Source organism: Thamnophis elegans, chromosome 7 (assembly GCF_009769535.1).
Source record: "Thamnophis elegans isolate rThaEle1 chromosome 7, rThaEle1.pri, whole genome shotgun sequence".
Classification (NCBI taxonomy): domain Eukaryota; kingdom Metazoa; phylum Chordata; class Lepidosauria; order Squamata; family Colubridae; genus Thamnophis; species Thamnophis elegans.
The window spans coordinates 32,187,032-32,211,772 of record NC_045547.1 but is presented as its reverse complement, the minus strand read 5'-3'; the positions used below and the strand labels follow the sequence as shown (position 1 = coordinate 32,211,772).

At 36.8% G+C, this 24,741-nt stretch overlaps 1 protein-coding gene across 2 annotated transcripts in view; it reads right to left on the bottom strand.

Moving 5' to 3' along the window:
- Positions 1-912: 912 nt before the first annotated feature.
- GRAP2 (GRB2 related adaptor protein 2) overlaps positions 913-24,741 on the bottom strand; it is a 65,905-nt gene continuing 42,076 nt past the window's right edge. For both annotated transcript variants that reach the window (XM_032221535.1, XM_032221534.1), the window contains exons 3-8: positions 24,362-24,453; positions 21,650-21,769; positions 15,339-15,525; positions 5,511-5,633; positions 4,220-4,336; positions 913-1,424 (exon numbers count right to left, since the gene is read on the bottom strand). In XM_032221535.1, coding sequence (XP_032077426.1) covers positions 1,248-1,424; positions 4,220-4,336; positions 5,511-5,633; positions 15,339-15,525; positions 21,650-21,769; positions 24,362-24,453 — 816 coding nt within the window. In that variant the 3' untranslated portion in view covers positions 913-1,247. The remainder of the gene's footprint in view (positions 1,425-4,219; positions 4,337-5,510; positions 5,634-15,338; positions 15,526-21,649; positions 21,770-24,361; positions 24,454-24,741) is intronic.

The window sequence follows — 24,741 nt, the reverse complement described above, 5'->3', positions numbered from 1 at the left end:
GAATCTTAGGTTAATAGTATATTTATTGTAATTGAATTTCCAATATTCTTTGAAGGAAGTTATTACTATCAGATACAAAGCTGAGACATGTTTACTTTGTGGATTTCCCTGTGAATCAGCTATGGAGTTATGTGATGTTAAGAAAGAGACATTATTAGCATAATGGCGACAATTCAAATTGTTCAACTGGTTGCTTGTTTTTTCCGTGTATCAGGAAGTAGAAATTTACTCTAAAATGAAACATTTTTTCCAATTCCATGGCACAATGTTAATATTCTCAGGCATTTGTTCCATGAAATAAGCATGTAGACTTTACAATATTAGGAAGAACAATCAGAGCGATTTTGCAAGCTGTCTTACTAAATCTTACAAAAAGTAGGGAATCATCGTATGGAAAGACAACTCAAACCAAGATAGAAAGAGCACTGTATTTTTCTCAACTGGGCTGAATCAAATTTCTTCAGAAAACTGAATGCAAATGATAGGTGTACAGATCAACAAATTGAATACTATTTAATAATTTTCTTGGATCCCCCCCCCCTTTAAAAAAAATTAAAGTTCTGCATGTACATTTGTACAATGAAATATAGGTAGTTTTTGATTTACAACAGTTCATTTAGTGACTGTTTGAAGTTTCATAGGCACTGAAAAAAGGGACATGATTGTTTTCCACATTTATGACCATTGCAGTATCCCCGCAGACACGTGACCAAAATCCAGGCACTTGGCAACTGGTTCATATTTATGATGGTGCCAGGTTATGTGATCACCTTTTGGGATTTTCGGGCAAGCAAAGTCAGTGGAGAAACCAGATTTATTTAGCAACCATGTTATTAACTTAACGACTGTAGTGATTCACTGAATGACTGTGGCAAGAAAGATCATAAAATGGGGTCAAAACCCACTTAGCAACTGTCTTGTTAGCAATAGAAATGTTGGGCTCAGTTATGGTTGCAAGTTGAGGACTACCTATATCTACTTTGTAAAATTGTAAAAGTACTGAATGAATTTAAGAGTTGAGACAGTGGTCCAAAAAGGACTTTTCTGCTATAATGTTTCAAATGAATCAAACCTACCCATAGCTAGTTTCCTGAAATGTTAGCTCAAAGGAGATGGTGTGTTTAAATAATAATTAATAGTGGTTAAGATTAAGGAGCTATGAACAGTAACCAGATATTTTAAGAGTATCTTCTATTTATACAATGGCACATTCCTATTAAACCCCCATGAGAAACAAAGACAGTTTATTAGTTCATTGGTTGCACATAGTTGGCAGGAAAGAGACCAAGTGTTCCATGTAAACAGCCTTTCCACCAATGTTCATCAGAGCTGTCGACGACTTCTATGATGTCTCCAGTGCAGAATCCTAGCTCATCGCCCTCTGCCGCCTCAAAATCATACAAGGCCCGAACCCATTTTGGCCTCTAGCAATAAAGAGAAAGAAATGCATTAGCCACAAATACAATCTTGGAGATTATAGTGAAATTTGCTATCACCAAATCATAATGACCTAACTTCTTGTAATGTAGAGATGTTGTACCTTATCCACCTCATAAATTGTTCATTTCTCCACCCCCTCAATGTTTTTCCTTAAAAAAACCCATGGACCTCAGATTATTTTCATACCAGTGGTAGGTTTCAAATTTTTTTAGAACCTCTTCTGTACGTGTGGCCGGCTTTGTGGGAGTGGCTTGCCAGCCATGTGACCAGGTGGGAGTGGCTTGCCAGCCATGTGACTTAGTGGAAGTGGATTGGCAGTCATGTGACTGGGTGGGCGTGGCCAACTTGTAAAATGTGGTGAAACTCACTTAACAACGCTCTTGCTTAGCAACCAAAATGTTGGCTCAGAAACTCTGGCATTTGAAGCACACAAGTCTTAAAGCTGTCAAGTTACAAGACCCATGCACCCCTAACTCTTTAGAATAAAAAACCCAGGGATGTTCAAACTTGCCATCTTTAAGACTTTAAGGTTTAGATAGGACTCTTAGAGGCAGGCGGGGCGGTTGGTGAGCCAGCCAATCAATGAGTGGAGGGCAGGGTAAGCGTGGTGCGGATGGGCGGGGGGAGGGAGCTGGAACAGCACGGTAGATTTGTGGAACCTCTTCTATAGAAGAGGTTAAAACTGGCAGGAACCCACCCCTGTTTCATACCCAGTTGCATGTTTTGTGTCCCATATCTCTAATTTCTTTAATTTCTGATGACCATGCCAAGACACCTTCTAATTTTGAGAACACAGGCAGTTACAGAAAAAGAAAAAAGTCTAAACTCTTTAGAATTACCTGTACACCAGAATGTAGATTTTGAAGGAAAAAGTATAGAAAAATCCAGAGCAGATAAATGGAGATGGAATGAGACAGTATAGTTCTGATGCTGGGAAAGAGTGGGTTAAGGAGAAAAAAAATAGATTGTAGTATAGTAACTGTCAGCCTAGGCAAGAAAAAGAATATATTGGGCCATTCTATCGTTAAACAAGTGAAGAGAAAGAAAAAAATAGCAGTTCAGAAAAAATAGTATCAGAGCAGAGGTACCTATAATTTATATCTATTAGTATAGCTTTAATGGAAGAATACAGACGCTTGGTTATTATATACATAAACATTTAGTCACTAGAATAATTGTAATTACATTTTACACTAGGTTGTCATAATAATAAATAGTACTGTGTTTAATTTCTTAGCTTTCTATGTGTCTGGCTTTACACCTATCCATACCCACACTCTGATCCTTCTAAAGATTATAACCCATTGGCATTTTACTAGTATGTCTGTTGCAGAGCTTCTCCTAGCAAGGTGGACTGGCACTTAAGGATACAAAATGTACTGATATGTAGATTTGTTGTAAAAATAAAAACTAAGAAGACTTTACCAAAGAATTCCAGCAGAGGGATCCACAGATTGTGGGAAAAGAAATCACTGCACACATAAAAAATAGGCACAGCTTCAATCAGACTGTCATGGCTGCCAGAATGATGTTTTCCGTCATTTTTGGATGGGGAAGGAGAGTAACTGATAGATTTGTTATCAGGCTGCTTATGACTATAGGAAGTCCTCAACTTCTGTTGCTAATTGAAACATTTGTTAAGTGAGTTTTGCCCCATTTTGCAATCTTTCTCGCCACAGTTAAGTGAATCACTGCAGTTGTTAAGTTAGTAACATGGTTTTTAAGTGAATCTTGCTTCTCCATTGGCTTTACTTGTCAAAAGATCACAAAAGGTGATCACATAACCCTGGAGGACTGCAACTATCATAAATATAAACCAGTTGCCAAGCGTCCGAATTTTAATTACATGACCATGGGGATGCTGCAACAGACATAAGCGTGAAAAATGGTCATAAGTCACTTTTTCAGTGCCATTGTAACTTCAAATGGCCATTACAGAAACTGTTGAAAGTCAAGGGCTACCTCTATGTGAACACTTGTTCTAATTAACAAAGTTAATTGACAGAAACCACAGAATTATCTCTAAGTTTATTGGTCTTCATAGGTACCATATTACCAGGGGTGGTATTCCACCAGTTCAGACTGGTTCAGGTGAACCAGTAGCTCCAGTGATCAGCTGGGAGTGAACCAGTTCATCCCGAGAATCAGATGGGCCCCCCGCCTGCCCACACTATTTCCCTACCTTTATCTTTTCAGCTGATTTGCGTGACAGGCTGCTCTGCCGCGTGAATCAGCTGTGTTACTCTTCCAAAGAAACCCAGAAGTGAAGATTTCTTTGATTTGCAAATTGCGTGATCACCGAACCAGTTGTTAAACTGGGAGGATCCCACCACTGCATATTACATTATAAACCAAAAATTCATACACATACCCAGCTATTTCTGGGTTGAAGGCTGTACTTGATATTTAAGAGCTATGCTTTGTTGCACCAAAAAATAGTGTGTGGGATCAAGACAGCAACTATGATTGACTTTATTTACACTTAAAATGAATAAAATAATATAATTAAAATGCATACCCACCAATTATTTACATTACTTCAATATTGAAATTATTAAATAGCTCCCATCACATTAAGTATTGTTCTTTCTTAGCCATATTGGAAGTTCCTGAGAGCTTCCCCTAAGCTTTCCATTTTGCTTAATGTTATTTTTCTCTTCCAGTGAAATACATAGAAAAAAATAAATTGATCTATTTTTAAAAAAAATAAAAGTTTAGCTATATTACCTGTCAAATTAAATTCTCTCTCTGAAAAAAAGATGAGTGTACTTGTACTTACCTGTACTTGTTGTGCTGGATCAGTGTGTCTCCGGGAAATAGATGTTGCACTTGGCTCTTTACAATCCTTTGGGGCCCTAGGTCGATCTTGAATATCCAAGCTTCTGCCATGTCTATTCTATGAAGCAAAAAAATATAACATTACCACTATGAATATGATCCAAGATGGAATTCAAATTTTCATGGTCACGTATTAAGAGGGTGTCTTGGTACAATATAAACAGAAAACAAAAACAGCAAAGACACTCAAGTGGCCCCATCTATTTCACAGCAAGGCCTGGGAGATAACAAGAACTGCAAGGCTTTTATGGGACAGCAACAGAATGGGAGCCAAACAGACCAGCTACCAGCACAGCTTGCAGAACAGAAGTGTCATATAATCATATTGAAGCATACCCATCACCACTCAAATGTTAATGTTCTGGATCATCTGAAGATTCTGAATGGTTTTCATGTAAAATACATTGCATTAGTGAGTCACCCTTGCATCACCCTTCAGGTGATTAGGGCATGACTGAGTGTCTCAAGGGCCTCCTGATCCAGAAGATGGAGCTGACGGAAGTCTCCCTTGGCCATAGCTGCCACTTCTTTTTGAACAGTAATTCCAAAAAGACCCTCATAATTGTGCATCATTCTTGAGCAGGGAAGTGCTTCTCCATCCAAGAGTATAGATGGAAAGTCCTGGATACAGAGTCCCTAATATCCACAGCTATTCAGGCTTTGTAACATTGAATCAAATTCAGTTCTTCCCCAACCAGGCCTGTGTAGTTTCCAAGTACTCATTTGTCCAGTCTAAAGTAAAAAGATGTAACTGGGTATCATCAACATACTGATGATGATACTGAACGTCAGACCCCTCTTTTAATGGCTTCCTGCACACATTAAACTAGAATGGACCATATTAAAGTCACCTCACATCATAGGGTCTAGGGGACAACCTTTTCTTGCTTGCTAACACTGAATGGAGGAAACCATGAAAGATGAGAATAATCCCTCCCTGCAGATGGTTCATAAGGATACGGTGGTCAGTGGTGTCAAAAACTGCTGAAAGATTAAAAAACATCAGGATGGATGCATTACCTCTATCCTGGCTCTACAACAGTAAAGATAACCGATGCCGAATCCCAAATGAAAACTAAAAACTGATTGAAGCATCCATCTCCCGAAGATAGGTTCGTGATAGGTAATCATTTTTATTGTTATTATTGTTAAAAATTCTGAGAAACAAATCCTTCTTGATATATCACATAGAACTAAATCTATTTTCTGCCTATCACTGATTATTGTATTACCTGCTTATGATGCCAAGATGCAAAAGGATCCTCATATTTATTGTGCTCTGATGATTTTGCATCTTTTATTGATGGATGGAGTGCTTCCAACCCCTTTTTATATTGGTTCTTATCACATGCTTCCTGGAAAGAAACAAATTTTCCCTGTTACACTGCATATTTATTCATAAGTAGTCCTTCCCATAAATGATGCCCTTGTTTTCAAATTAGACTTTTTGGTATGTTTTCCCACAGTCACCAAACACATGAATCTATGATTCAACAAGAAGCAACGAAGAGTAAGGTCATGTTTAGAAACTGGTTTGTGAACTAAACTTTGTGGACTAGAAAAGCTTTTAAGAAAGCTTTATTAATGTGACTAGTCCCATTTATCAGTAAGCAAACCATTGATAAGCCATGCTATTTCTAGCATTTCAAGAGGTTTTCTGTGCTTTTCCTTCCAAACAAAAATCTGAGCTGCAGTTCTTCATTACTTTTTTTTTTTTTTACTTTCTAAGACATTTTTGGGGTCCAGAAACATTCTTGGAAATAAAAGATTATATTTGAGAATTGGATTCTCCTTTGTAGCATGTTACTTTCCCCAAGGAAAAAATTCAGGGCTGCAAAAATACGTACACTCTGACTTTATATATTCTTTACATGGAATGTCAGAACCATGAATCAAGGCAACTTGATGGTGTCCAAGTAAAAATGTCAAGATTGAACATTGACTTTCTGGGAATCAGTCAATTGAAATGGACTGGAATGGGTCACTTCTCATCAGATGAACAATATATCCATTGCAAACAAGAAAGATGAGAGTGGCACTGGAATAGCTGTCATTATTATTGATATTTGTTTAGGTTACAATAAAAAATGATATCAAGACCTCAGTCTGAGTCAAAGGCAAGAAAATCAAAATGATAGTGATCCACGCCTATACTCTAACTACACATGCTAAGGGAATAGAAATTAATTCTGTGATGACATGCGAACCTTGTCCACAAGCATTTAAATAGTCACACTAATTCCTGGCAAATAGAATGCTAAGGCTGGAAATGAAAAGGCATCTGGAAATCATGGGAAAATTTGGCTTCAGAGTACGAAGAAAAGCTGAAGATGAATAAGTTTCTTTGAAGAAAATTCAATATTTATAGCAAATATTGGATGGCAGTACTTGCAATTGAATTTATCTCTGTCTTGGAAGATAGCATTTGAAAAATCATAAAGGATTTCTCTTTTATTACTTTACCTGCTGATCTTTTCCCTTTCTTTATATTATTCTTCTACCCCATTTCTTGTCCTACCTTATTGCTTGAAGAATTGTTTTTTTAACTATTGGTAGCTTTCTTGTTTCATTTAAGAACATTGTTGTTTATACTTTCCTAAAAAACACCTTCCTGGATTCTTCTTTGTGCTCAAATTACTAGCTTATGCCACTTTTAATAAATATAATAAATATATTTATATAATATTTATATATAATACTTTAATTTGCAAGGATCACACACAGACACAGAGGGATCATTTTTTAAACATCTGCTTTACATAAGGATGAAAAGTTACTTAAATACTAATTGACTAGAATCTTTATTCATATTACATATAACAATCACACAGAATATACTCAAGTCATTTGAAGTCTGCCATACAAATAATTTGGAAAGCTATTTTAGGAAATGACCAGGCTGAGCCCATGGAAGAAGAAGAGGTCAAATGTGTCATCAGTCTTGCGTCCTTTCGCACCCACAAGAGATCTAAGTCCAGCCCACCTTGAATTCTGTTGACTCTTATCTACCCCCAATTTGCTTTTACTGTTAGTAGTTCAGATTCTTGTAGAGAGCATAAACTTGCAATAAACTTATATATTCATTTGAACTGCCTGGATTCCTGATTTCTGACACTTGACAGCTGCATTGTGAAATACTGTGAATCCATGTGTTAAAATTTCCTTATCTGGGTTGCAAGAATTGAAATGACCATTAATTTTGGCAACAGAAAGGTTGTTTATCTTTGTTTCCATCTAGAGGTCATCTGGAGTTTTGCAACTCAAATATGGTAATCCTACCTTACTATCATCTGAAATTGACAGCAAGCAGTGAGGTTTACCAAAGCAGCAACAAAAATCTTCAGTTCCAATTGAACTGAATATATTACAAAAAAGTATCTGCTTACAGAGTAGCATAACTATTCTATCTTTAAATCAAATATTTGTTTTTAGAGTATTCATAGCACACATACTGTATATTTATGAATGTTTTTAATTAAAAAGGAACTACTTATTATTTCATGTAGCAACTTGCTGCTATGTCCATTTGAAAGGGAAACATATGTCTCAAAATACATTGAGTAATGGTTGCATTATTTTCTTTTAAATTATGCTCTTTCCAGCAAAATCCCAGAAGCTGTTTTTTTCTAAGCTCATGCACTTTATGTTTAGATATCTGTCAATCTTAAAAACTGAACTTTTTGAGAGAGTGGCTCTACAAATTTCTACACTTTATGCCATCCTGCAAATAATGGAATTGAAGATCCCAACTTTTTGTTGATTTGGATTTATTTAGCTTTATAAAACTTTCAGTCATGTTTTACGCCTGATTTCACTTTGGTGCTTAAACCTGTTGGCACCCATTTATATGAACATACGTTCATTGCTAATTAGTAACAAAGGGATTTTTATAATGCTGGTAAATAATTCAAAACTGCAGAGATTTTATAGCTAAACACTGATTAATTTCTTTTCTTTGTAATAAAAAGGTACTAAGAAAGAGAACAAAACATTAAAGCAGAATTCAGAATATACATTCCAATTTATACTGGATTGTCTCCTAGGACTTTCTTTAAAAGCAAACAAAAAGTTGTGTCAGGTAAACTTTTTTGCTTCATTGCATGACTGGAACCAGTCTTTCTAGCATGAGCTGAAATTATAGTCTGGAATCTCTCCAAAATAACCTATTTTCTTTTGCCTTTTAAGTTTTAAGTATCAGTATAGTGAAAAATATCCCTTTGTTGCAAACCTCAAATCCTTATTTGTATACTTAGATGGATTGCTTTATGGATTGCTCTAAATGTGTTCCACAATTATTTTTTGTCCAGGTGGAAATATACTTCGTATCAGAGGTGGGCTGCTCCTGGCTTTACTACTGGTTTATTTTGCACATGCTTTGCAGAACCGGGGTGGGTATGGCCTGCATGTGACGTATCCTGCCCACGGGCTGTTTGTTTGACAGGGCTGCTAGAGCAATTAGTTTTTCTTACACCTTAGTTCTGTAGATATTTTAAGACATTCTGCTGTATGAAAAGAATACATACAAATACAATGAAATAATCTAGATTGTACTCCTGCATCTGTCCTACAACCAGCCCCAGTCTTTCTTTCAAACTGTTCACAGGTATAAATAGTTGGTTTATACTTCTGACAAACATGTCTGACAGTAGTTGAACATAAATCAAAGAATATTTCATGGAATTGAATCTGATACTATTTGATATAAGCCCTCATAACATACTTTTTTAAAAACCTCAATCATGGCCTAAATAGCCAGCCTGTGTTATAATACTGCAGCTGCCCTGCCAGTCTAAATGCAAGAGAGTTATCTAAGTCTGAATAAATATACATCCTGAGACTTTCTATTTACAGGTAGTCCTCGACTTGCAACAGTTTGTTTAGTGACTGTTCAAAGTTACAATGGCACTGAAAAAAGTGACATGATTATTTTTAACACTTATGACCATTGTAGCATGCCCATGTGATTAACATTCAGATGCTTGTCAATGACTGATACACAGTATATGACACTTCCAGTGTCCCAGTCATGTGATCCTCTTTTGAGAACTTCTCACAAGCAAAGCCAATGGGAAAACCAGATTCAATTAGCAATCATGCTTCTAATTTAACAACTGCAGCGATCCACTTAACAAATGTGGCAAGAAAAGTCGTAAAAGGGGGCAAAACTCACTTAACTATTTTCTCATTTTACAACATAAATTTGGGGCTCAACTGTGGTTGTAAGTTGAGGACTACCTGTATTTAGGAGATTCTCCCAGGATCTCACTGTAATAGAGAACATGTGATGTTCTTTAAAAATTAAAAGCAGAATCTCAGATAATTGGAGAAAAATATTGCTAGGCCTGAGCTGGGAAAGATCTTTCTCTCTGTGTGTGTCCAACTTCTCAATGTTTGCTAAAATCTATGATTGCAAATAAATGTTTAAATACAAACATCTCTTCGATCATTCTGGTTGGAATTACCCCCCAAAGTTTGGGAGGTTTAGGAAAAGAAGCAGAAAATGTTGCTTTGGGATCCAGGCTGTCTTCTAAGAAATCAGTAAATATTTTAGGCTGAATGTACTTTAAATTTTAAATTGTTATTGGTATGTGCAAAAGTCCATTATTCTTACATCTCTATGCTGTAATTATGTGCTTTAAAACAGCCTGGTACATCAGATATGTTCTAGAAGATCTTAGCATTTTCTTTTTTAACACGATAATAAGGGAGGAGCTTGTGATGACTTTGTTGGCAGTAGAGTATTCTATTAGAATGCTCTACTCATTCATGCCAGACAAGTCTTAATGGAAGAATCAGTCTAAATGTATCCATCAGTCCATTTAATATGGTAAGAAAACAGAAAAGAATCTTATACTGGATCAGTCATCACCTAGGTCAGCAGAAGCCAGACTCAAATATTACTGAACAATAATAAACACATCAAAGGCAATAAATAATAGATCAATAATAATAGCAGAAATTGTTAAAAATCAAGTGAAAATGATTAAAAACTGGGTATCTCCTGGAAATAATTAATTCCCTTCAGTGGTGAAATTCAATTTTTTTTACTACCGGTTCTGTGCGCGTGGCTTAGTGGGTGTGGCAGGGGAAGGATACTGCAAGATCTCCATTCCCACCCCACTCTGGGGCCAGCCAGAGGTGGTATGTGCCGGTTCTCCAAACTATTCAAAATTTCCGCTACCGGTTCTTCAGAACCTGTCAGAACCTGCTGAATTTCACCCCTGATTGCATTGCTTTTGGCCCAAATATCTGAGTAGCTTACATTCAATTATAGATAAATAGCTTAAAGAAGTCTTGCATAAAGGAAACATCAACAAATGGTTAATAACTTTTCTGGCAAAACTTATCAGATTCAAAAAGACCTGGCAAAAGGGACATAACAGGAAATGATAGGTCAATAAGATGCTTGCCTGCAATGTTTAAATTACTCATAGGGATAACAACAGACAACATCCAATATTATTTAGGATAAAATAACATGCTTCAGGCAGAACATAAAAGAAAAAGCAGAGGTATAAATGATCAACTTCTGATTAATAAAATTTTGGAGAATTACAAAAGAAAAAAAACAACCAAAACAGTTTAACTGGCTTTTGCTTGGTATTGATATAAAATGGTATTTGATTCATTACACATAATTGGATCATCAAATGTTTGGAAACTGGCATCTGTACAAACATTAGAATGTTTATGGAAAAATAATGAAGCAGTAAAAGTCAGAGTTATTGAAAATAAAAAATATCAACACTAGGAGAGGCATCTTCCAGAGTGATTCATTACCACCCTTCTTTGTCATTGGTCTGATCCCATTTTTATTGATTTTGAAAAAAAAATCTTGGCTACCAAAAAATGCTAATCAAACCTCACCTTTCTTTTATATGGATGGTCTGAAATTGAAATCTTGATTTTGGCTTCTCAAGAGCAAATTAATTGTATCAATGCAAACAAGGTCAGAATGGAAAATGATTCAAAGTGTAGAGTGTGCAAAGAGGCAGAAGAAACAGATCCTAAACTTAGCTTGTGCAAGAAGTTTGCACAAACTGATTATAAACAGTTACATAACACAGTTGACAGAATGTTTCACTGGAATATCTGTAAAAATTATCATGTGCCAGTAATGAATTATTGATGGGAACACAGTGGAAAAAGTAATTGATAATGAGTAGTTAAAATATTGTGGGATGTCTTTTTTTTTATAACACCAGATTTAATTGTAGTGGAAAAATGAAAATATGGATAATTGATGTAGCAATTCCAAGAGATAGTAGAATGGAAAACAAATAATTGGAGAAGATCACAAAATATTTGTTCAAGAGCTGAAAATTGAAGCTGAAAGATTATGGTATAAACTGGCCATGGCAATTCCAGCAGTTATTGACATATTTGCACACCAAAAAATCTTGGATGACACTTATAAAATGTGCACATTTTCAAAATTTTCATCTGTCAATTGCAGAAAGTTGCACTGCTTGGATTTGCACATATACAACAGTGATACATTATTATGACATTCTAAGTTCTTGGAAAGGATTCAGTGCAGATGACGGCCAACATCAGCTAAAGAATTGGCAGCTGTGACTTCACATTGTTGTGAACAAATAATAAACGCAAAGTATTACAGGGGGAATACACAAATAAAACACACATGTAAAGCAGATAGCAACAAGTCCTGGCAATGGCTAAGAGCAGGAAAGTTGAAGAAAGAGACAGGGGTGTGTGTAATTCTGGCTGCACAAGACCAAGCCTTAAGAACAAAGCCAGAACTGAGTAGATAGCAAAAGACAGCAAATACCACATCTTCAAAGAAGCTGAAGAAGCCTCGTCTGCAAGATGACACAGCGTGATTACAAACAGTGGCATAATGAAATAGCAACAGTTGGAATATCTGCAAGAAATATTTATTTACTATTTATACAGCCATGGTGGCACAATGGTTAGAATGCATTATTGCAGGATACTTCTGCTGACTGCCAGCTATAAGCAGTTTGGCAGTTCGATTCTCAGCAGCTCAAGGTTGACTCAGCCTTCCATTCTTCTGAGGTGGGTAAAATGGGGACCCAGATGGCTGTGGACAATACGCTGGCTCTATAAACCACTTAGAGAGGGCTTTAAAGCATTGTTGAAATGCTATATGTGTAAGTGCTATTGCTAGTGTTAAGTACTATTATCAAATTTATTTGCCACTCGTCTTATGTCAAATAACATTTGCTTGAAAGCAAGAACTATTGGGACTACAAAATAGATAAAGTAATATAAAATGAAGAAGCTAAGATGCTCTGGGACTTTAGACTTCAAACAGAAAATAACACCATAGTTTTAACAATTGTTGATAAGAAAGAGAAATAGTCTAGATAGTGGACATGGCAATACTTGGTGATAGCAGAATAGAAGAGAAAGAACTGGAGAAAATCACAAAATACAAAGACTTCCAAATTGATGTAAAACAACTGTGGCAAAATAAAGCAAAGTTAATGTCAATAGTAAAATCCCCAAAAATCTAGACATCACTTGAATACTGTTGGCATTGACAAAAACATCATCAGTCAATTGCAAAAGGCAGTCTTATTTGGAACAGGTTACATCTTGTGACAATAACTTTAACACCATCAAATGCCTAACCTGGGTCCTAGAAAAAATGCCAAATCTAGTCAAACATCTGTCTGACTCTGAGATGAATCATCATCATTAAAGAAAAAAACCCAGAATAATGACATCTTGTGATCAACATAGTGCATTATACTGACAGTTGATTTCACTAAACTTGATTCTTGTTAAACAATGAAAGTTTGATTTTTTATTTTTAAAATTAAAAAGAATTGTTTATCAATAATGTGGTTCTGGTTTAGTTAATCTCTTATGAAATTGATTTGTCTCTCAATATGGGAAAGGAAGGCTTAAAACTTCTAGTTACATGCCTTTACATTACAAGACAAGGAGCTTGCCTTACAGGATTGTTTAATTTTTCTCCTTTATTGCCAGCAATGCAATTTGGATGGTCAAGCCCCTTTTTCTTATAGGGAAAGAATAGTAAGTAGGAAGTTTGGAAGTTGAGTCATGACAACTGGACTTCTTTTCTTATTGGTTCAAAACAATTCAGTGCTCATCTAAGTAGCTTCTTAAACCTGAGCTTAAGGTTGAGGGTTCTACATATGTCCTACAGGGAGATTTCATTTTTCATCTAATATGGCTAGGCTCATTTGGTGAATAGGCAAAGAGTCATTGGGATGTAAATGTTCCAACTCCTAGGTTCTTTACCCTAGGTGGGTCATTAAGTGTGGTGAACCTGGTGAGCCTGTGAAGATCTCTTAATCTTCCTGGAACTGATGAAAGAGCAGCATAAAAAATGGGGGACAGGTTGTGTCTGAGGCCTCCACCTGTGTCGAGGGAAAGATCTTCCACTTTGGCATAAGTAGATTTCTCCAATTGTGTCTGAAACCAACTATCTTCCCTGTCCAAAATGTGAATATTATTGTCCTCAAAAGAGTGTCCTTTTTCTTCTAAATGAAGGTGTACTGTTTTGATTCTGATCCTGTGATGTTGCTTCTCCTGTTCTGGACCATCCTCTTGTGTAAAGGCTGCTTGGTTTCGCCAATATAAAGCTCTGAACACTCCTCAGTGTTCTGGACTGCATATGCAACATTACTCTTATTTTTTGGTATCCGCTCTTTAGAGTGGATAAGCCTCTGTCTCAATGTGTTGTTGGGCTTGAAAAACACAGCTATGTGATGTTTTCCAAATATCTGTTTTAGCATCTCTGATACACCAGCTGTGTAAAGAATGACCAGATTATTCTTTTGAGTCTGAGTACCAGCTCTGTCTGCCATTTTATGTTGAATCCACACAGTGATTTAATAAAGACCCAATTTGAATACCTACAGGTCTTAAGAGCTTTCCTTAGGTGCCTGTTTTCCTTCTTTTGGGCCTCACTGGAATGGGGATGTTTTCTACCCTGTGAGGAAATGTCCTGATATGGTTGGTGGGAGTCACAGCAGCTATTAGTCTCTCTGTATGGGTTTCCTTTAGATCTCTATTACTAGGTTGTCCCAGGTCCCAATAAATGCTGGATAACTAAAGAGGTCATAACAACACATGAAACAGCCATGTCTATAAAACAGCATTTTCCCTTTGGGATTTTGTGATTTTTGTTTTGCTTATTATTGCTATTGAATGTTTCTGGATTTGGCTGCTAAAAGGAGTCTGAATTTGTTGTTTGTTTCACTCATATGGTTAACAAAATCATCTGACAGGGCATTTGCCTTTTTTTCAAATAGCTGTAACCACATGGTTCCTGTAATTAGTATTAATTTTTCACTTCATTATACATTATTTTTGAAACCTCCTACAATCCATTACTTCACCTAAGAATACAGAATACCAGAGTTGGAAGAGATCATGGAGATTTTCTAGTTCAACCCCCTGCTTGAACAGGACACCATATACTGTTCTGGACAAATAGCTGCCCAATCTCTTCTTAAAAACCTCCAAAGATGAAGTATCCACAGCTTCTGGAGGCAAGCCCTTCCACTGATTAATTGTTCTCATTCTCAGGAAATTTCCTCTTTAATTCTAGATTGGATTTCTCTTTTTAAACTTCCATCTGTTACTTCTTGTCCTACCTTCAGGTGCTTGGAGAATAGGCTGCCCCCTCTTCTCTGTGGCAGTTCCTCAAGTACTGGAAGACTGCTATCATATCTGGCCTCGTTTTTCTCTTTCTTAGACTAGACAGAACTGCTCATCATATGTTTCAGCCTCCAGTCCCCTAAACATCTTTGTTGCTCTTCTCTGAATTCTTTCTAGAGTCTCATCATCTTTTTTGTATTGTGGTGTCCAAAACTGAATGCCATAGTCCAAGTGTCATTTAATTTAATGCCCCTCGGGATCCCTGTGTTAAGGCTTCTATAAAAAAAATGATGAAAGGAGGAAGAACCAACTAGAAACGACTAAGGAAAAAGTTGATGGGGTGGCTAATTTCATGGCAAAAGTCACCTTGCTGGCTTACAAGTTTTACAAACTTTACTGGATTACATTTTTTTTCTTCTCCTCTATCATAAAAAACTGACCTCTCTAAGGTTTACTTGTGATCCTTTCTTGGTTTCTTCTCTCAGGAAAATCTGTTTGTTTTTGGAGATGGAAACATTTTTGTAATACTCCACAAGTTTGTTTAGTGATTGAAACTTTTCACTCCATAGAAAATAATGGCTGTTTGTGTCCTTCATCACTTTAAAATGCTGGATATCCTCTTCATGCCTGGATACCAAGGGAGAATACAAAACATTTGGCAATCCAATCTAATTTTTAAGTTGCATTATTCTATTTGTACTCTGTATTAACTTTTACAAATTGGCATGCTTCAGATGAAAAACATTATTTGAATTATTTGTGAAAATACGTATAATTATTATTCTATATCATTCTTCATAAATGGTTCCAGATGGATTATGTTTAAAAGTTTTAAATGCACTAAATGTATTAAAGTTAATGCCATTCACATTAAAACATATTAAATAGCTTACATTTTAAATGATTAAATTATTGAAAGCCTAACAGAAAAGAAAAGTCTGTAGAAACCTAATATCTGCACACTGAGTATTCCACAAACTCAAGGCCTAGTCTCAAGTCACCACTGGAGAAGCTGGTGATTCTGATTCTGGAGATGGATTAATGAGGGATGAGGTTACATGCAAAAAAGACATTTTCTCAGGTAACTGAGGTCTAAGCTATTTAGGATCTTAAAAGTGATAGTCAACCCCTCAGTTGGCGTGGGGTAGGGAGGAAAGATCTGCCCAGAAGACTCTATTTTGTTCAGCACCTCATTGCTCTCTCCATTCCTCTTTACTATCTATATGAAACCAGTTGGGGGAAATTATCCATTAGAGCCGTGGTGGCGCAGTGGTTAGAATGCAGTACTGCAGGCTACTTCTGCTGATTACCGGCTACCAGCAGTTCGGCAGTTTGAATCTCACCAGCTCAAGGTTGACTCATCCTTCCAAGGTGGGTAAAATGAGGACTCGGATTGTTGGGGACAATATGCTGACTCTGTAAATCGCTTAGAGAGGGCTGTAAAGCACCGTAAAGTGGTATATAAGTCTAAATGCTATTGCTATTAGCATGAGGTCTGGTATCAGAGTGACGATACCCAGCTATACATCTTGTCCACCTGCCAGGTACATTGAATTGCTCTCATGGTTTGGATAGAGCGGAACAGATTTTGACTGAATCCTTCCAAGAAGGAGTAACTTGGGATTTATAGACCTAAAAATTTCAAGGAAATACAATTTTTGACTTTGAATGAAGTTGTGTTCCCCATTCAGGTAAGTTTTATTTATTTATATTCCACACTTCGTAACCACCCATCTCCCTCAGATTGACAGTTTGGATGTTCTCCTGGACTTATAGCTCCTGTATGATGAGCAGGTAGCAGTTGTGGCTTGCAAAACTTTTGCACAGCTACTTTAATTGTGCTTCTTACTCAGGCTTTAGCCACCTCCCCACTTCTGATACTGTAATGATCTTTACATAGGGCTGCCTCTGAAAAGCATTCAGAAGCTATTGTTAGTACAAAATATAACCATCGTGACATCAATGGCTATATTCCAAAGTACTTGGGTAATTCCAGTATTTTAAAAGCTGCATTGGTTGCTGGTTGGCTTCATCAGTTATCATCTTTACATCTCTAAATGACTGTGGACTGTTATATTTTGCACTACGTTGTCCCATATTCATCTGTCCATCTGATCAAATCAGATCCCCATCTTCCAGGTCCAGGTCCCATCATTAGAAAATTGTTATCTTATACAATAGCAAAGTTGGAAGGGACCTTGGAGGTCTTCTAGTCCAACCCCCTGCCTAGGCAGGAAACCCTATACCATTTCAGACAAATGGCTATCCAACATCTTCTTAAAGACTTCCAGTATTGGGGCATTCACAATTTCTGGAGGCAAGCTGTTCCACTGATTCTAACTGTCAGGAAATTTCTCCTCAGTTCTAAGTTGCTTCTCTCCTTGATTAGTTTCTACCCATTGCTTCTGGTTTTACCCTCGGGTGCCTTGGAAAATAATTTGACTCCCTCTTCTTTGTGGCAACCTCTGAGATATTGGAACACTGCTATCATGTCTCCCCTTCTCCTTCTTTCTATTAAACTAGACATACTCAGTTCTTGCAAACGTTCTTCATGTTTTAGTCTCCGGTCCCCTAATCATCTTTGTTGCTCTTCTCTGCACTCTTTCTAGAGTCTCCACATCTTTTCTACATCGTGGTGACCAAAACTGGATGCAGTATTCCAAGTGTGGCCATACCAAGGCATTATAAAGTGGTATTAACACTTCACGTGATGTTGATTCTATCCCTCTGTTTATGCAGCCTAGAACTGTGTTGGCTTTTTTGGCAACTGCTGCAGACTGCTGGCAGGGCTTTGAAAATAGTCATTCTAGAGTGCTGTCCCCATTCTTTGGAATTGTTCCTCTTGAAGGTCCAGTCTGCTCCTTTTTTCTTAAGCTTTAGGACAGCAGTCAAGATCTGATTGTTCAGTCTACTCCACTGTGAAAGTTTGTTGTGAATGAAAGTTGGAGTCCAGCAGATGCACCTCAGCATTTTTTGTTAAATTTTGTTTATACTTGAGGGAAATACTCATTACTTTTGTGGGAACTTCATTTATTCTTTATTTTGCTGTAGTAAGACTCTCCACTAGGACTGGGATGATCTGAATTCTAGTGTGTCTTAGGTACAAAGGCAGCTGAGTTGCCGCTTGTCACACTCTCAGCCTTAAGAAGCAGCCATGATAAACCACTTCCAAAAATGTTGCCTAAAAAACCAACAGTGAATATATGATTTGACTGTTCATTCCATTTTCTTAATTAAATCTTATACAAATTTATAGCAAGTTATTTGGGTAAGATTTGGATCACAGAATTCTAGACGACCACTAGAGGGCAGAAAAGAATTACTCTGAAAAAAAAAAGATAATTTCTCTGTTGCCATTTTGTGGTCATCTTGATTTTTGCAGTGGGGGTTACAGTAGCCCACTGCTTCCACATGAGGATTTAATTATTTGACTTTGTAATAAGGTTAAGATGCTTTTGTTTTTTTTTAAATTATGATTTTAAAAAATTATAGCAGCTTGAGCTTCATACAGGTCTAAGGTTGAATGGGTAGGTTCAAACATCATATTAAGTAGAAATAAATTACATTGTAGAATGCACATAATCTTTTTACACTTGGAAGCATCCCCTTGTTCCTGGGCATTTTATCTTTATACAAGAAAAGTCCTTTATGGAAGGAAAAAATAATTGCTGCACAGCAATTTGTGTTTGGGAACATTTGAAAGACTTCAAAAATGAAAAAAAGGTTCTGCCTGAAATCCTGGAAATTCCATCTCATAAGTTTATGAAACCATGATGATAACTTCTTCCTTTTTGTTGTTCCTTTATTCATTTTTTTGACTGACACTTGCATAACATGGCAGGGCGCCAGCCAGTGTAGTGGTTAAGGCACCAGGCCAGAAAGTGGGAGGCAGTGAGTTCAAGGCCTGCCTCAGCCATGAAAGCCAGCTGGGTGACTTTGGGCCTGTCACACTCTGTCTCAGCACAACTCATGTTGTAGAGAAAATAAGAGGAAGGTGTGTTGGATATGTTCTCCACCTTGAGATATTTGTAAAAACAATAAAGGTGAGAAATAAATAATAAGTAACTAAATAAAGTTCCACAGCTTCCAACCAGCCATAAACATAATTCAGTCAAGCACTTAGTTAAATATGGAATTATTGAGCAATATTTGCTTGATGTAAAGCATCTCCGTTTTCCAAATTTTCCTTGTTGGGCCCTTCAGCTATTTCAGTTTGAAATAGGTATAGGTAATTTCCACCCCACTGGTTTCACAAAGTCGGGGAAATCTCTTTTAGCAAGCTCTATCTATTTGAAATAATAAGGCTACTATATCTGGAGTGCAAAAATATGGACGCTCACTAAATAGGAACAAAGACATTTTCACAGTCATCTGGTTGTTATTTTGATTTTTGTAGTTCTGTTGTGATAGCCCCAGAAGTAAGCACCGTGATCATGTATAAATCTGAATTAATAACACTATAGTATTGCCTCTGATAAATTATTTACTCAGCCATTTTGAAAAATTAGTTTCTGGGATTTTCAAAAGTGTAAGTCTAGATAATAGCTTTTTATTTGTCTACAGCAGGTGTGTCAATCTCACGTCGTCACAGTGATGTATTGAGACTTTCCGCCCCTTTGCTAAACCCGGTGTGGGCATGGCCAGTGCGTGATGCATCCGCCCTCTGGGCTGGAAGTTTGATAGCCCTGCTCTACAGGTACCAATGTGGGGTATTTGTGATACAATTGCTCATGCTTTGTGAATGGTCTTAGTGCATTTTTATTATTATTACTACTGTGTTTGTGCCTTCAAGTAAGTTTTTGACTCCTGCAGACTGCCTGGACTAGTCCTTACAGTTTGCTTGGCAAGGTTTATCCCAAATGGTTTTCTACCGTCTCCCATATTCTCCTGAAGAAAATGGTTTCATGCCTAAGGCAGCATTAGAATTCAGAATCTCCCAGTTTCTAGTCTGATGCCTTAACCACTACACCTAACTGGTTCTTGTAAATCATTTTACACTCAATGTAATGTTAATTTTCCCAGTCTGTGTTTAATCTCCACCTAAAAATTGCATTCTGCCTCTGACAAATTAGAGAGTAGGCATCTGCCAATACACGATGTTTCATGCAATAAAGGAATAAACGTTAAATCACAAAATATATTTAATCTAATAAATTGAATAGAATTCTATGTTACATTCTCTGCAATAGATTAATGCAAGTAAATTCATGGAAAGCTTTAGTTTTAAAATATTTGTAACAGCTTCTACCTGTTTGTTTTGAACTGTTTTTCTGATTTGGGACTGTTTTGTATCTGCTTTTGGTATTTTTGGTAAAATCCTATATATTTTTACTTAAGGGAAACTCCATTGAGTAATTTACTTCTCAATAAATAATGTACAGTATAATACTAAATTCTTACTAATCAAGTATTGGATTTTATTACTAGGTTTTGGAAACAGCTCTTTCCAAACTGGAATATTAATATATTTTAAGAGCTACATTGAAAAGACAACTGTTGTGGGCCACCCAGAGGCCATTATGATGATACTGAACACACCTTGAAATTAACAAATGGCCTTTGCACACATGGAACAAAAACCTGTTTTAAAATATCTATCAAATAAATGGATATGTCCATCTTTCCCATATGGAAATATTAATTTTGTAATTAACATCAATCAGAGGATTTGTTTGTCAATAAAGGATTTTCTGACAGATAGGCCACAGTCAGTAAGGATGAGATTTCACCATTCTTCTACTCTGATATTAAGCACAGGAGCCCCACCCTCACCCCGGGTTGTGTGCTAAGCCCCTTCCTTTATTCTTTGTACACACATGACTATACTTCATTGTATAACACCAATGCAATTATTAAATTTGAGGATGAAACAACAGTGGTGGGGCTCATTAATAAGAATAATGAGTCTGCTTATAGGAAGGAAGTACAAGGGCTAACATTGTGGTGTAAAGAAAATAATCTTACACTTAACATCAAAAAAGCTTAATAACTTATAATTGACTTCAGGAAGAAGAGAGACGTACATTTACCATTGTACATTAATGGTGAGGTGGTGGAGAGAATTGGTAGTTTTAAATTTCTGGGCATTTATATCTCGGAGGACCTCTCATGGACCATGAATGCTAACATGCTTGTGAAGAAGGCACAGAAAAGGCTGTACTTCCTGAGAATGCTAAGGAAGATAAATCTATCTCAGCATCTACGTCTGTCCTACTATCGCAGCACTATTGAGAGTGTCCTGACATACAGCATATTCTTGCATGGTATGGGAGCAGCTCTGCAGCAGACAAAAAAGCTCTACAGAGAATCATTAAAATTACCCAGAATATCATCGGGCTCCAGCTACCAGCCCTGGATGACATCTTCGCATCTCACTGTTTGAAGAAGTTGCATTACATTCTCAGAGACTCTTCCTATCCTGCTTACAATCTTTTCAGACTGTTGCCTTCTGGCAGAAGATACAGAACAATTAAAACTAGGACCACACGTCTTCTGAATAGCTTTTATCCCAGAGCTATAATTGCACTCAACAATGAACTAAAGGGCCATCGTCAGTGAACTATTAGACAGCACTACTTGGTCTTTTGTGTGGATGCTTGGGTGGTTTAGGGGCGGGGAAATTTTTTGGTGGTTGGGGGTGTGTTTGGGGATTGTTATGTGTGTTGGGCCTGGTATCTGGGTGTTATGTGAATTTCGTTGTATGTGCATACTGTGTATATATGTACAATGACAATAAAATAAAGAAACATACCTGACAGAGATAGAGAAATCTCCTTGGGCGTTCTGACTAGCTCGGACTATGAAAGCACCAACTCCTTTATCCCTGAGCATCGTCTCAGCCATGTGGCGGGATACTTTCTCTTGGAACCAGCTGTCAAAAGCAATACATCATAAGTAAGTATAATGGAAAATCAATTTGAGAGAGAGTAAGCCAGATTTTTAAAGTATACAAGGGTAAGAGATGCCTCAAAATTTATTCTGAAACAACACAATATTCATCTTCTTCTTCTTCTTCTTCATCATTATCATCATCATCACCACCACCACCACGACCATCACAACCACCATGACCACGACCACCACCACCACCACCACCACCACCACCACCACCTCTTTCTAATTTGTTTCTATCAATATAGCACAAAATAATGGAAGCTCCTGTCAAAATTCAAAGTGCTTTTGAATAAGAAAATAAGAATTTTATGCAGAGCACAGAAATGACTATAAAGTCATAAGCAAAAAATATAAAAGCAGAAGATAAGAGGAAAGAAACATTTGTACTTAAATCTACTTTATTTCAACACTATTCACTATTCACTGTTACTGTTCCATACTTTTTTATCCTTGCAAAGTGCAAACCATTCTTGTTTCTACTACTTCCATATCCCAATTGATAGAATGCCTTTTTTAAAAAAATAGTTAACTATTGTGGCCCAACAGGAGCCGTTGGAGCTGCCACCAGAGTCCGTCAGCGAGGGCCCCTATGAGTCGGCTCTTGAGGATGTGGAGGACCCTGGACAGGGTTCCGACTCCGAGCAGGGCACAGAGAGAGGGGTTGGCCACCAGGTGGCATCTGAGCCTTGGACCAGTGGGAAGGAGACAAGGGACAGTGATCGAGAAGCCAGCAGTGATTTGTTCCTGGATGCACACCATTGAAGAGCTATGAGGCGTCAGGAACAATTACGCAATTACAGGAGGTAATCGCGTTCAGCTGGTGGTCATTAGGCTCCTCTCCAGACTATATAAAAGACTGCTGGTGCACACGGGCCTCTTGCAGAAGTCAACGCAGGATTGAATGTTGGAGGACAGTAATGGGAGCTTGGAAGGCTGGATTGCTGCCAAGCCTTATCTGTGTTTATTGCTGCCAAGGTTTGTCTGAATTGCTGCCAAGATTTGTCGGACTTGCTGCCAAGATCCTTATCTGTTTGTTTGCTTGGCTTTCAGCCACCGAGATTCTGGTCTTGCTATTAAAGGACATTCTAATTAAGCTTGTCTCGGCTTTCGTTACTGGATGGAGGAGGGGGTCAGAACATTAACAAACCACTGTTGCTTGGTTAACAAGAAGGGAGGAGGAAACACCCACAAAACTCATGGTTTTCCTGCTCTAATTTGCAAATTTACAAATGACTGGCTCCGTGTGCTATTTCCCTTCTGGATAAGTAGTGTAATGCACAGGACAGAAAAACAATGAGAAATACAAAGCTGAGGAAAATTCTATTCTATTTTTAATTCTATTTTTTCAAATTTCTCTTTCCTTTCCTCTCAATTAATTTACGGTTTCCATATGCAATATTTGTCTTGCTATTTAATCCTTATTCATTTTCTCTGTGATGAAGACATTTCAGCATGCTTCTTTTCTACTGGGAACTGATTTTTGTGTACACATTCATTTGATATCCATGCATTCTTTTTGTTTTCCACACACACTTCTCAATCTATTTTTATATTATTTGATTTATATTACTCCTTACAAACTCAAATCCCAGTTTTATATAAAAAGTGAAGTGCACTTTTGTAGATAGTCATTTTTGCTGTAATTTCTTGCAACAGATTACCCACTTCGTTTTTATCAGAGTTTATATGTCTCAAAATATCTCCATTTAGTTTCCCAATGTTAGCTAACATTCTACTGAAATCCATCCACTTGCGTTAATTTTTTTCTATATATAAACTTATACATGCTACATCTATTTTGAATGAATCATGAATTAATTCAGAAATTACAAGTATTTTAGAAGAAATTCTGAGTTTTATATGTTATATGTGCAACTTTTTTTTTTGGCTACTCTTAAAATATTCCAACTGGATATTGAAGCATCCGCTTGGAACAGTTCATATTTTTGGCAAATAAGATTGTGTAATTTGGTATGTCAGGATAATATTAATCTCTTCTAGCTTTCTGAATATTTGTGTATATGTATGTTTTTGTATGTGTGTGAAAGTTGCTGAAAAGTCACTAGGAAAGTATTCAGAGTTCTGAATATTTCTGGATTGAACATGAAAGGGAAGATAGCTAAAAATGTCAGAGTTTGTTGTAAAAATCAAATCCAGAAAGCACACATAGATAACTGATTCAGCAGGATTGATTTAAATAAGAAAATTCTTTATATACAAGAATTTATATATATACAATACCAACAGCAGAGAACAGTTTCATTTCATTTCAGATCAGCAGACAAGTCAAGACTAGTTTTGTTTCAGAGCTCAGAGCTTAATACAATTAAGCCATGCCCAAACTTCTTACTTAAGTTTCTGTTTCCAAATAAGCCTCATTGGCTGACCTTGTTATCATGTCTCTACCAGTTCATGAATATTCTGACAAAAAAAAATGGAAAAAGAACTTTTTTCCAGAAATTTGCTTTCTTTTTTCTTTTTTAACCCATTTGTTAAATTATTTCTTAAATGCGTACACAGAAGTCAATATTATAAAACATGGACATAAATGTGTAAATTGTATACTTACCAGGGAACCTGAAAATCAATATAATTCTTTGGGACATATCCCTCCTCATTGTTCAACTCAGCTCTGTACCAATTTTCCTGAGAGCTTAAGATCTGTAAATCAGAAGGAAAACTGTAATTACTTGAAGGTATATGTGTGTCTTCTGCTAGCCTACGTTTTGAAGATGTTATGCCTCCTTAACTCCTTTGCTATGCTTCCTGCTATCAACTCTTATCAGTTTTCCTCCAGAAATCTGAAACATGCTGCAGCCATCTTTTTCTTGAAAATAACTCTGTTCTCTTACCTCAGAACAAATGGACTAGCATAGCAGGTGTGCCAAACCAACTGTTAAGAGAAACTGATAGCTCCTGACTTTCATTTATTAGGCATTGACATGTGCA